Source organism: Aspergillus glaucus (assembly GCF_001890805.1).
Source record: "Aspergillus glaucus CBS 516.65 unplaced genomic scaffold ASPGLscaffold_16, whole genome shotgun sequence".
NCBI classification, from domain to species: domain Eukaryota; kingdom Fungi; phylum Ascomycota; class Eurotiomycetes; order Eurotiales; family Aspergillaceae; genus Aspergillus; species Aspergillus glaucus.
In genome coordinates this window covers 452416-465464 of record NW_019170468.1, presented here as the reverse complement: position 1 = coordinate 465464, position 13049 = coordinate 452416, and the positions used below count along the sequence as shown (strand labels likewise).

Here is a 13049-nt window from a genome sequence, read left to right as displayed (position 1 = left end):
TCCCGTTTTAATTTTTTTTTTTTTTTTGTTTTTTTTTTTTTTTTGGTTTTCTTTTGTTTTATTTTTTTTTTTATTTATTTATTTTTTTTTTTTTTGTTTCTTTTCTTTCAACATTCTGAGATTATTGTGGTTTTGTATTGGTGGTAGCCCAGAATGCATCTGTACTGGCATTGTATGGTTCTCTTCTCTCTGGCATGTCTGATGATGCCAATGATTGCATCTGCATTAGAAACCATTCCTCAATGTGCTGTATGCTCTGGAACCTCTCTTTCTGTATTGCACACTGCGGCACCTTCTAACAGCAAATAGGTCAATTGTGAACAACAACTCACTAATACAACATCCTGCTCAACAACTGACACAACATGTCTCTGTGCTGATACCACATATGAGACTGATCTATTCAGTTGCACTATGGCCAATTGTTCCATGAAAGAAGCATTGAGTACATATCCTCATTTTCCCAGACAAATCGACTTAATCTGAACATGTTTAGCGGCCAAATATATCATCTCCAGGCAATGTGATCTCCCAATTCCTCAGAAATACCCTGAAGCAGACCCCGCAACAATTATTCCATTTATATTGGCAACAATTTTGTTTGCGATCCGGATGACTGCAAAGTTTTTGCAGCTTGGTGGTGGATGGGGGCCAGATGATTATACTATCATTATTGCATATGTGAGGATACCTTTTCTAGTGTACAGGATTGTGTCTTATGCTGACCTGTTCAGGGATTGGCAATTGCTTCGTTTGTGCTGAACACCTCAAGTAAGTAAACGACTAGTATGATAAATCTAAAACTAGGTGCTAACGAAAGAAGTGGTGCATTATGGCTTTGGAATGAACATATGGGATATACGCCCACAGAGCAACATTACCATGGCATATAAGGTCTGTCCCTCTCTCACCTTCTGTTTTATCTCACACTCTAACCTAGCCTAATGCAATAGAACTTCTTTGCCTTCATCCTTGTCTACAAAGCCCTGATCTCTCTTGCCAAAATCTCTGTCTGCCTCTTCCTCCTCCGCATCTTTCAATCGCCCATCTTCCGCTACACAAGCTACATCATAATAGCCATCAACTCTGCAATTGCAATCACCTGGATACTAACTGACAGTTTCCACTGCACACCAGTGCACCTTGCATGGACAGGATGGGCAATGGAGGAACAAGGAACGTGTATTGATTTTATTGCATCAACGTTTGCAAATGGATTCGTGAATATTGCGGTGGATATGGTTATGGTAATCATGCCAATTTATGAAGTGTTGAAGTTGAATTTATCAGTGCAGAAGAAGGTTGGGGTTGCTGTTATGTTTGCAGCAGGACTGGTGTATGTTTTCTGTTCATCCAATCCTTGTGTTAAACCTATGCTGATGTTCATCTGAAGATTAACGGCTATCGGAATCGTCCGAGTGGTAATTTTAGCCCAAAACATCCCCGACATAAACCCAACCTGTGTGTATCTTCCCTCTCCATGCATGAAACCAGCTAACAAAAACAACAGACCAATTAGAACCCCTAATCCACTGGTCTGCAATTGAATGCCAAATCGCCATCATCTGTGTCTGCCTCCCCACAAGCCGCGCCCTCTTTGCCCACATCCTCCCTGGCACAGATACAACCCACAACTCCTCAGCTGCCTACCCATACCCAACTGCAACGGGGACTTCAAGCAGGGCTGCTGCTGCGTCTGCTTTTGCCAGATCAGGGACAGGTGATAAGGAGAAGGGTCAGATTTCAAAGACAGTATCATATTCAGTTGATATCGGCACAAAGTCTAAGCAGTTGAAGAGGGAGTCCGATGGGTTTATTCGATTGAGGGATATTGAGACTGGAGAGGAGAGGGGTTTATGATGAGTGTGAGGTGGATTTGGGCCTGATGCTCATTTACCACAATCATGACCAAAGTCCGCTTTATTTGTTACAGGGTAAATAATTCCCGAACGGGATGAGGGCAAGCAATTACAAGTGCCTGTGTGTGACAGTCTTGACGGCCGACGACCGGCAAACACTGGCAAACGCTGCCAACGGAGCAATATGAGCAAACAGAGAGCCCTAGCCCTTCAGCACATGATCGCACGATGGGTAGATAGCTTTCCTTTGTCTTGCCAGGCAGTTTCCTTTCTTCTTTTCTTTCCTCTCCAGATTCGATATTTTCGTTGGATGGCTACCTAGATTAGATAGAAATATCATTCGTCATTATCTACTAGACCGAGCCCGTGACACTGTGTCACTGGGAATTCCAAGACAAAGCCCAGTCGCGCGGAAACCATATACATCATATCCATGCCCAAGACAGCGCCATGACACAAAGTTTTGGTGTGAGTGGGTGACGGCATTTCTTAATGGACATGAGCGCCGCAAGTCTATGTGCAAGAGGTTGAATGTACAATCCCGGTCTGCTATGATGAATATTGAGAATATTTACCCAGAAAGAGACCATCTCGGATTTGATCAAGCTTAAGCTTTTGGTGTGAGTGAGCAATCCCACGACCATGTCAAATAAAGGCAGCCAGCCCACCGACGCTAGGAGACATGCCGTAGACGCCTTGGAAGACGAGGGTATATGCTGTCAAAAAGCAATAGAGTAGTCCGTAGATGAAACTCAAGTACACTGTCACTGCGAGGATCAAGGGCTCGGTAAGCAGTAGCCGCAGGGGGCGCGAGAAGTTGTTGACCAACAATTCCCGCAATTCGACTTCGATCTCCTCTTGCTTTGCGTATATACCCCAGTTCTTCGTGCGACCGCGCAGCTCTGACGCCTTGTCGACTAACACCACCGGTGGATACGACTCCTTTAGGAACAGAACATTCATTGCGAAAGCAAAGTAGCCCATGATGGCAGGCAAGTAAGCAGTCCAACACCAGCCCAAATACGAGGTATTGATGAATCCTCCGATAAAGGGCGCCAGAAGAGGTCCGAGAAAGACGGTCCCCGAAAACATGGCGATGGCAGTATCACGCGTGCGGTTGTTGTAGATGTGGATGGGGTTCTGAAGGTGAGGATTATGACTGCGCTGGCAGGAGGGAAGAACTTGACTACTTGTACTTTTGGAGGGCCAGATGGTAAGATGCTATTTATCTGGATAGTATTGAGGGGAATATGCAGTGTGTACAGTGGCATTGTAGGGGAGTCCCAGGGGTGAAGATGGCAAAAGCTAAAATATAGTCATCCACTGATCACCCCCAACACTCACCCTTGACTCTGAAGACATCACCTCAACCACCTGCACCCAACTAGAGCTCACCCGGCCATCACCCTTAGTGGCAACGAGACAAGGGAAAAAATAATGGTTGACCGAGCTTAACATTTGGCTTAAGTGCGGCTGAACGGACGGGAAGCCCTGTTTTCCACACCCTATGGTCGCATGTACCAGTATTTGAATTGACAAGGTATATTTACACTTTTTTAGATGGGATAATCATGGTGGCTACGTTCGAATATGTAGGGCAGGTACATTCGACCATGTGATTACTAATCATACGAAAGTGCAGTGACTCACTTCATCCTTCTTCGTCCTTTTTGATGTCAGCTCTTCAAAACAAAAACACAAACCACAATCATGGGAATTCCCTCTACCAAAGTTACCTACGGCCACTGGACCAGCCCATTGACCGCAGAGCAATTAGCACACAACCGTATCTCTCTCCACGAAGTAGTCGTCAATGTCAGTAGTCCTACACATCTGACCAACAACCAGACTAACACAAACAGGAGTCAACCGGCGCCATCTACTCAATCGAGTGCCTTCCAACCGAAGATGGCCGATATACAATCATCGAACATTCCAACGGCCAAAACCGCAATATCCTCCCGGAAGAGTCGGGCCTAAGTGCACAAGCTAAAGTGCATGATCTCGGTGGCGGTTCGATGGCAATCAGGCCTGATGGGAAGATTACATTTTCAGATGAAAAGTCTTGTCATGTGTACCAGTTGGATCCGGCAGTGGTTGGCGCTGGTAATGATTCGCGTAGCGGGGCGACGCTCGTCCACGCCGCGGACCAGGACATCCGGTTTGCGGATTTCTGTCACCATCCTACCGAGTTTCAGTGGGTGCTTGCGATTCGTGAGGACCAGCGCAATGCTACGCCGGAAACACAGGCGTATGATGTTCATAATGTCCTGGTAGCTCTTAACACCGACACGGGGGAGGAGAAGGTGATTGCTGCAGGGGACGATTTCTACGCACATCCCAAGTTCGATCCGTCGGGACGATATGTCTCCTGGATTCAGTGGTCGCATCCTGATATGCCATGGACGGGAACTGTTCTATACTTGGCTGATTGGGATGGCAGCCAAGGGTTGATGAATGTGAGGAAGATAGCAGGTAAAGCTATGGGTGAGAGCATTGCGCAGCCGAAATGGGACTTGGATGGAGCACTATGGTTTGCTAGTGACAGGACTGGTTTCTGGCAGCTGTACTCTATCCGTCCAGATGACGAGGATTGTCAAGTCCGGCCGCTGGTGCTCAAGGGTCTCGAGGATGCAGAAATGGCCATTGCGGAATGGGACCTCGGAAGTTCGACGTATACATCGCTCGACGAATCGACGATAGTAGCAGCCGCCATAACCGATGCTACTAGCAAGGTCATCCTCATCAACACAGCAACAGCAGCATTTCAAGATCTGGATCTCCCATACCTGGACATTGACGGGATCTACCGCGTCTCACCAACCTCATTTGCAATCATCGGTTCATCAGCGGACTCCCCTCCAGAGCTGGCACTAGTCTCACTCACACCCGATACTGATGCAAAACCACAAGTCCAACAAACCGTTCTCAAGTCCACAGCATTCGCATTCACCTTACCACCCGAATACATCTCACACGCAACCTCATACACCGCACCCCAGAACCACGGCCCCCTCCGCAACGGCCCTGTGCACTTCTTCTACTTTCCCCCTCGCAACCCCCGTTTCCACAGCGACAACACACCCCCTCCGTGCCTAGTCTACGTCCACGGCGGCCCAAACAGCAACGCCACCCCCGCCCTCGACCTCGAAACCCAATACTACACCACCCGCGGCTTCGCCGTCGCCGCAGTAAACTACACCGGCTCCACAGGTTTCGGCCGCGAATACCGCGAACGCTTCTCGGGATACTGGGGCCTAGCCGACGTCGCCGACACCGTCAGCGTCGTCGACTACCTCGTCCAAAACCAGATGATTGATAAATCCCGCGTGGGGATCTACGGCGGCAGCGCGGGCGGGTATCTCACCCTGCGCGCTTTACACATGTACCCGGACACATGGGCGGCAGGGATAAGCAATTACGGGATCAGTGACGTGCGCGCTTTACAGGCTGATTCGTACAAATTCGAGTCTCAGGATGTTGATCGACTGCTTCTCTCCCTGACGCGGGGAACAGAAGAGCGGGAAGCGGAACTGACGAAGCGCAGTCCGTGCCATTTCGCAAAGGACATCAAAGCACCGCTGCTCTTGTTACAGGGGACGGAGGATGTCGTTGTCCCCGTCGCGCAGGCGCGCATGATGGCGGCCGCGATGCACGAGTGCGGGAATGTAGCGGAGGTAGTGGAGTTCCCCGGCGAGGGCCATGGATGGGTTGGCAAGGAGGCTATCTATGAATCTTTGCGGAGGAAGGAGGAGTGGTGGAGGACTTATTTGGGGTAGCATAGCATGCACCACCGCGTTACTTACTATCCCGGGTATCGTGCACGGAGTACCCTGGTACTCTGTACAGAGCACGTAGTACGGAATGACATCTCAAATGCCTCATACTGTATCTCAAGATCGCTATCGACATACCACTCGGGCCACCTCCGGATATCCTCCGTAGTTCCGTGACGGTGACGGTGACGGACGGGGGACAATGCCCCGACGGCGGAGGGACAGTTTGCAATTTCCCGATCGGGGTGTCCCTTCCTGCCGAGACTCGGGAGAGATAGGGTGAGTATTCCGACTTTCGGTCGGGATCACTTGTGGCCTGGTAAAGTATGGTAATACGGATATACCCCGAAGAATCTGCAGAATGTCAGGCAATTGGAGGTATCTCGGTAGTTTATTCGATGCTACGTAACATGGGACGGATCACCATGGCGTCACGACTCAAAGCGGAAATGTAGGAAATGCAATATTGAAGCCAATGCAGTCTAATTGATGTTGATTCTTCTAAGCCAGCTGAAGGAAAACAAATCTGTCCATAGACCCAGTCTACTACACAAGAAAAGAGACATAAACCATGAAAAAGAAACATGCGTCTGATCGTTCAGATCACAGAGATCTGCGACAGAACATCGGATATCGTAGTCCACAAACCCTTTGGATGCAAAAGAAACCTGTCTAGCATTTGAAATGGGAGAAACAAAAAAAAAACCCAACGCCATAAAAAACAGAAAGAAGTGGTTTTTCGATTTTTTTTGTGCCATAAATCGTAAAACTTTTTGCCCGTTTACTCCACCGCAGAGCCACCGTCGCCGTGAAGAACGGGGTTGACCTTGGGGTTCCACTTGAACTTGAAGTCCTGGCCAAGTTCCTTACGGACGGCAGCCTTGACGGCCTCCAGAACGTGGGGGAAGACACCGAAGTTGGCCGGGTTGTTGGGGTCGTTGTCACCACCCTGGAAGACACCAGTGCGGACCAAGCAGGTGTTCCAGCCGTACATGTTACCACCGATGATGTCGGAGGCCGGGTTGTCACCAATCATGTAGATGTTCTTGGGGAGCTTGTTCTCGTTGTGGATCTGCTCCATCCAGGACTTGAGGACCTCATCGGCGTAGGTGTAGGTGGCCGTTTCGGGCTTTCCGTAGACGACACGCTCCAACTCGATACCGGTGAGAGATTTGTACTGAGCTTCCAGGGCGATACGGAAGGCACCCAGAGTCAGACGGGTGGGACCCTTGTGGTCGGTGGGGAAGACCATATCACCCTGGGAGAAGTAGAGGGGAATGCGCGAGGAAACAGGGTCCTTGGCACGGGTCAGCAGCAGACCGTCCTCGGCAAGCAGCAAGTCGATGATGAGCTGGAAGTCGAGCTGGTAGTCACGGGAGTCGTTGAAGACCAAGATGGCGTCGAACTTGAGCTTGGAGAAGTCGCGGGGCTTGGCGATGGCACGCTCCTCCTCGGTGATGTGACTCCAGGGGCAGACGGTGGGATCCCAAGCCTGGATATCCTTGGGGTGGATGACGTTCTTGAAACCGTAGTTCTCGGCAGCGGGACGGATGTTCTGGCCGTCACCACCAATGACCAGGACGGTGTCGTAGTATTCCGCCAATGCCTGCATTGGGGTGTGGGACTGGATGAACTGGTCGGTCGAGACGGGGACCTCGAGGATCTGCGAAAGCTGCTCGCAACGAGCCTCTTCGGTCTTACCACCACCGTTGGTCAAAAGAATGTAGGGGATCTTGATGCCCAGCTCGTTGTCGCCATTGAGCATCTTCAGGGCTTCCCTGGCCTCGGGAATGGGGTCGTTACCGTGGGCCAAGACACCATCAATGTCGAAAGCGAAAGCCATGTTCTTAGCAGCCTCCACCTTCTCCTTGGACATGTCCTGCACCTGCGAGGCCAGAATGTCCCGAGAGACCGTGGGCTCTCCAGCGGTCACAACGGAGGACAGACGGGAGACACGGGGGGATCTCGGGATGGGCAGAGAGGTACCGAAGGAGTTACGAGAACCCCGACGGTCCCGGCTGGAGGGAGTGAAGCTCAAGTTGTGCATGTACTGAGCAGCATCGCTGATAGAGCTGCGGGTGGCAGGAATCTCAACAGTGTTGCCAGAGTCATTGGGGATGGGAAGAGAACCACTTCCACGGTGGTCCCGGGGAGAAGGAACAGCTTCAGGAGGAATGTCAGACATGATTGCTATTCAGATGGTGTTCAGAATGAGGAATTGAATAGTAAAGGAGAGGACGAGGAGTGGTTGAAGAAGATAAGGAGGGGTTGAAGTAGTAGATGATATCACTTCAACGACACTTGCTGGATCCGGTTTCCCGAGAAGTGAACCAGACAAGAAGATATAAAAGACAGGATAGAGACAAGAGAGAAGATGAAGACAGAGAAGAAGAGAAGAGAGAAAAGAAAGACAAAACACGGCGACGAGAGATATTTATCCTCTCATTTTCGAGCCCTCAATTTGGTGTATTGGGATGTATCCGTACCATACCGATCTAGTCCACAATAGGAAGGCCCCGCCCCGCCATCTCATCATCGTCGGGTTTTCGTATCGTCATTTTTTACTCGCTAGAGCCTGGTAATTCAATGTCTTGTTATTACCATACACTGACAGCCAATTGAGCTATTTTATTGGTCAAAGTCCCATAATTCTGAAGCCAAGGGGCTCACTGAGTGGACGGGAATGTCTCAAGTGGGTCCAATTGACCGTCTATGATTGGACGGGAGGACAGACATCCTAAGATCGGTGGAGCCAATGACGATCGAGGGGGCGGTTGAGTGGATCCAACGCTCGCTCCATTTGGCGCCAACGCTGCAGACATGATGTCATGGCGACATTGAGTGGAGCTGTAATACCGGTGGTGATGCCATGTTACCATACATCATACCATTACGGTACAAGTGAATACATGGAGGGGTAGCTGTCAAGCTGTCTATATGGAGTATACTATCTAGCTATATCAAAGCTTCAATTATAAGTTCTTTAAGAGAGCATTCATGGCTATAATAAGCAGGAACACCTCAATTGGGCTCACCGTAGGACAATCAAAAGCAAAGTTCTGAACCAGACCAATAGACGTAGTAGTACTCCGTAGGACTGGTGCGGGGTGCTGCTTTAGACAAACATCACCAGACCCCCTTCTCCACTAGTTATTTCTTTCAAACTTCTGCTCTTCTTCCCTTTTCTTCTTTTTCTTCTTCTCTTCCATCCCATCTTCATCCACATCTTCATATTCAACTACCATCCATCATGTCTTCCGGACAGACCTTCAAGCTCAACAACGGCGTCACCATTCCCGGTGTCGGTTTCGGTACCTTCGCCAGTGAGGGCTCCAAGGGTGAGTCCTACAATGCCACTCTCCACGCCCTTCGCACTGGTTACAGACACCTCGACTGTGCCTGGTTCTACCAGAACGAGGAGGAGATTGGTGAGGCCATCCGCGACTTCCTCAAGGAGAACTCGTCGGTCAAGCGTGAGGACATCTTTGTGTGCACCAAGGTCTGGAACCACCTGCACCGCTACGAGGATGTCATCTGGTCCGTCGAGAACTCGCTGAAGCGTCTGCAACTCGACTACATTGACCTCTTCCTCATTCACTGGCCCATTGCTGCCGAGAAGGAGACCCAGGAGCAGCCCAAGATTGGCGCTGATGGCAAGGTAAGCTTATTTTAGCTTTCTCAGCTAGCAACTTGAGCTATGGCTAACTAGATCAGTACGTCATCCTCCACGACCTGACCGACAACCCCGAGCCCACCTGGCGCGCAATGGAGAAGATCTACGAAGACGGCAAGGCCCGCGCCATTGGTGTCTCGAACTGGAACATCTCCGACTTCGAAAAGCTCTTCAAGTTCGCCAAGGTCAAGCCCACTATCAACCAGATCGAGATCCACCCCTTCCTCCCCAACGAAGAGCTGGTGCAGTACTGCTTCAAGCACGACGTCCTGCCCGCCGCTTACTCGCCCCTTGGCTCGCAGAACCAGGTCCCCACCACTGGCGAGCGTGTCAGCGAGAACAAGACCCTCAACGACATTGCTCAGAAGGGCGGCAACACTCTTGCTCAGGTCCTCATCGCATGGGGTCTGCGTCGTGGCTACGTTGTGCTGCCCAAGAGTGGTAACCCGGCCCGTATGGAGTCCAACTTCAAGAGCATCAACTTGTCGGATGAGGACTACGAGGCTGTCAACGCTGTTGCCAAGGGCCGTCACTTCCGTTTCGTCAACATGAAGGACACCTTCGGTTACGATGTGTGGCCTGAGGAGACTGCTAAGCAGCTCTCTGCTTAGATGATATCATGATGTACGTACTGATGAATAGTCTCGATTGACTCGAGCATAAATACTACCTAGAGGGCTCTTCATATTCACTTGTAAATCTACAATCACTCGTACTATACATTTGTAGAAAGACGTAAGTTCCAAATCCGACCAATACATCGGAGGACAATCCTCCCTGTACCCTATTGTACATGTACTCCGTACTCGTATGTCCATCTTACAAGTAACACCGTACCTGACCTGTACAACAAACAAAACTCCGTACAAACTCCGATCTCTCCCATTAGATTACAAGTGCCAATAATAATATCCTTCTCATTGGCCAGCACGAGTCAATGACGTAATGCAACTAGGGCCCCGCACTAGTCCGAAACAGGAAGCAAGACGAAACTAATCGGGAGAAACCGGAATTGACCCGGGAAAGCCCTAAGGTCAAACACCGGGCGGCCGAAAGGGGTAATGTATGAGAGCGTTGGAGTGGGTATTAATGCTGGCATAATTATGTATGTTATTTGTGTTGATTATGTACGGAGTAAAGTTGTAAGGAGAATATTTTATGCGCTTTTTTTTTTTTTTTTTTTTTTTTTTTATTTTTTTCTGCGGAACACTGTATGGAGTAGAGTTCAATGGAAAATGCCGACAAAGTCAATTGCGATATTCAACAAACAACGGTAATCATAACTAAATCAGACTAAATATGCTGATTTTTCTACTTAGGCAGATGTCGCATTCAATGCGGACCGATGCGGCATTTTACATGTCATGGTTCGACTACGGAATATGACTACAGAAGTAAATCTACTCCATATCTATTACGGATGTATACAGTATTTCATGTATTTCAAGCTCATTGTGAAGCTAGTATTGAGGGATATTCTCTTTGAACACATGTACTCCATACTCTAAATAATTTGTAATGTAGAGTACGGAGTATGGAGAATACTCCGTACGGAGTTGATAAGATGAACGCACGTTTTCATTTCCCCAGATCATCCTTATCAATCCCATATACACTAGACTGTACATAAGGTCGTACAGGGTGCATCCTCCTAGACCTAGTCACAGAATACGTACAACGTAACTAGTTACAGAATACACCCACACACATACAAGTTAGAACATAGCCATGCATAACATCCAACACAGTAGTAGTGCACATCGATTACCCGCGCAGTCCTCCGTCCATACGGCCCCGTATATCCCTCAACGGTTCCATCTCCCCGACGGGGTTCTTCCGACATACGTGCAGTAGTTCACTTTCGGCTTACTCCATCGGCCTATGATGATCACTATCCTTGGATGTATGTATTAGGTGCTTGGACCTTCGGGTTACATGCGTTTTTTTGGAATTGATTGGGTGATGGTCGTTGAAGATTGATGTGGTTGGTTGGGTGGGTGGTTTGATGTCGGGTACGTCGCCTATCATATTACATAACGAATGCATGTCGCTAACTATGCAGAATACATGTGTATTTGTGAGAGGTCCTTGGTTTCACGTGTTTGGCGCGGATGGATGTCACCGAGTTTCGATTTCTGGTAGGTGTTATCATAGATAGTGATATTTTGCTGCTGATAAGCTTAGTCGTCTTTGAGTGTCACAGCAGAGGTAATAGTAGTTGGAGGTGGTGGTCAATAGCAATAAGATCCATTCTAAACGAACTAACTAAACTAGAATTTGAATGCCTGTCACAAGCTGTCAAACACATTAGACTTACCGCGGCAGACATGGATCTGATTCCTGTCATAAACCACTGTACCGTCAAATCAGACGACGTGTTCCATCGTTTTTATGCCATCTTCTTCCCGAAACCTGTATTTCGGTGCTGTACTAAAACCCTAGGTATTTTCGATACCACTGCGCAGCTATTCATCCATGAAGCTGTGCTTTCAAGCATCTTCCTGTTCGCGATATATACCAGAAAATGACAAGGATTCCTTCTAGATCGATGGCATGGCAACAGGTCGAATATCCTCACTACTTCCAGGAAGTTGTACCCAGTCACATGGTCATGGTCTTCGGTTGACAGTAGTTAAAGTGAACTAGGGCAAATGTCACTGCATTCGCTTCACTTTTTGACTTCCTCGTATTTTTTTTTTTTTATCAACTCAATGCAACCTGTAGACAGGCATCAGCTAGCACAACCACATCCCACATCATGTATCAAGCGCATATCAGTGACAGCTTTGATATCTTCGGGTTTTCGCGCTTCTCACTTGTCAGCATCGTGTGCTGAAAAAAACGATCATAACGTGCCACAAGTCTGCAATTGAAAGCCGGAGACCTACTGGATTTTACGACAATTCGAGAACTTTCCAAGCATTAATGGTAGATTACCTACAAAAGCTATCGAAGATGTCGCAACAATCAAGAGAAAAAGGTTAGCAAAAACACAAAATGTATACAATACGACCCCCAGAATCACACGGAGAACTTGCCCAGTAAGTAGGGTCAAGACCATTTATCAGTGAACACTTGCCCGCAAAAGAAAAGGCTCACTGGCTATCGGTCGAAGCTGGTGTTGTGAAGACCTTCGCATATCCTCAAACTACAGAATTTGCTGCAACAGCGAAATCACAAGGTAAAGCCGTGAACGACGGAGGTAGCCTACCAAATAAGACTGGTTGAAAGAGCGATTGGATATTTCGGAGTCAAGAAACAATGCAGGTGTTATTAATGACAACAGAATCGGTCTTATCGACGACCCAGCGTATACCATCGAAAACGAATATGTCTCAGTTGTATCCATGAATAGCTGACACTGTGCCATTACGGAAATAGGACCAACACACCAATCAACGTAAGAGGATGCCCCGTTTCGATAAAATCGTCATGCAAGAGATCGGGGAGATCGTTGCTTGGGTGAACAGCTCGACGGATCAGGGGCCTTTACAGCAAGAATATACATTCGTTGTTATCTACACTCAACTGTCTGGCCATATTCAGAAGGAGTGTCTATCGATGACTGCGCCCAACATCGCACGCCGGGAGATATAAAGCCGTCATGGAATGGTGAAATTGGAATACAATCCAGTCAGTAGTGTATTGCCACACACCAGCCAAGTTATACAGCACAACAGAGCAATGTCGGAATCGACTACAATTAGCGCGTGGCCCCTTACCAAAAACGGAACAGCAAAG

General features: G+C 48.5%; 5 protein-coding genes across 5 annotated transcripts; 3 read left to right on the top strand and 2 right to left on the bottom strand.

Annotated features, from left to right (window-relative positions):
- The first annotated feature begins 401 nt into the window (after window positions 1-401).
- ASPGLDRAFT_59727 (uncharacterized protein) lies at window positions 402-2200 on the top strand. The gene is made up of 7 exons (XM_022548392.1): window positions 402-445; window positions 497-681; window positions 735-771; window positions 824-894; window positions 954-1336; window positions 1394-1461; window positions 1511-2200. Exons 1-7 carry the CDS (start codon window positions 415-417, stop codon window positions 1858-1860), a joined length of 1125 nt encoding a protein of 374 aa, XP_022398898.1. The 5' UTR covers window positions 402-414; the 3' UTR covers window positions 1861-2200.
- Window positions 2201-2504: 304 nt separating this feature from the next.
- Window positions 2505-2987, bottom strand: ASPGLDRAFT_130926 (uncharacterized protein; the record flags this gene model as incomplete). Its single annotated transcript, XM_022540997.1, has 1 exon — window positions 2505-2987. A coding segment is annotated over one exon (483 nt), but the record flags the coding sequence as incomplete, so codon positions are not given.
- A 582-nt stretch (window positions 2988-3569) lies between these two features.
- Window positions 3570-5638, top strand: ASPGLDRAFT_68169 (uncharacterized protein; the record flags this gene model as incomplete). Its single annotated transcript, XM_022549233.1, has 2 exons — window positions 3570-3674; window positions 3722-5638. The coding sequence occupies 2 exons, from the start codon at window positions 3570-3572 to the stop codon at window positions 5636-5638; spliced, it is 2022 nt and encodes a 673-aa protein (XP_022398896.1).
- Window positions 5639-6416: 778 nt separating this feature from the next.
- Window positions 6417-7820, bottom strand: ASPGLDRAFT_37499 (phosphatidyl synthase; the record flags this gene model as incomplete). The annotated part of the gene is made up of 1 exon (XM_022544828.1): window positions 6417-7820. One exon carries the CDS (start codon window positions 7818-7820, stop codon window positions 6417-6419), a length of 1404 nt encoding a protein of 467 aa, XP_022398895.1.
- An 878-nt stretch (window positions 7821-8698) lies between these two features.
- Window positions 8699-9989, top strand: gldB (putative glycerol dehydrogenase (GldB)). The gene is made up of 2 exons (XM_022542336.1): window positions 8699-9293; window positions 9350-9989. The coding sequence occupies exons 1-2, from the start codon at window positions 8886-8888 to the stop codon at window positions 9917-9919; spliced, it is 978 nt and encodes a 325-aa protein (XP_022398894.1). The 5' UTR covers window positions 8699-8885; the 3' UTR covers window positions 9920-9989.
- The last annotated feature ends 3060 nt before the right edge of the window (window positions 9990-13049 follow it).

Excerpts from the sequence above, each read along its gene's own strand:
- ASPGLDRAFT_59727 (XM_022548392.1), top strand. The coding sequence starts at position 415 with ATGGCCAATTGTTCCATGAAAGAAGCATTGA. Across the intron at positions 446-496 it reads TTCCATGAAAGAAGCATTGA|CGGCCAAATATATCATCTCC; the intron begins GTACATATCCTC and ends GAACATGTTTAG. Across the intron at positions 1,337-1,393 it reads ATGTTTGCAGCAGGACTGGT|ATTAACGGCTATCGGAATCG; the intron begins GTATGTTTTCTG and ends GTTCATCTGAAG.
- gldB (XM_022542336.1), top strand. The coding sequence starts at position 8,886 with ATGTCTTCCGGACAGACCTTCAAGCTCAACAACGGCGTCACCATTCCC. Across the intron at positions 9,294-9,349 it reads AGATTGGCGCTGATGGCAAG|TACGTCATCCTCCACGACCT; the intron begins GTAAGCTTATTT and ends TAACTAGATCAG.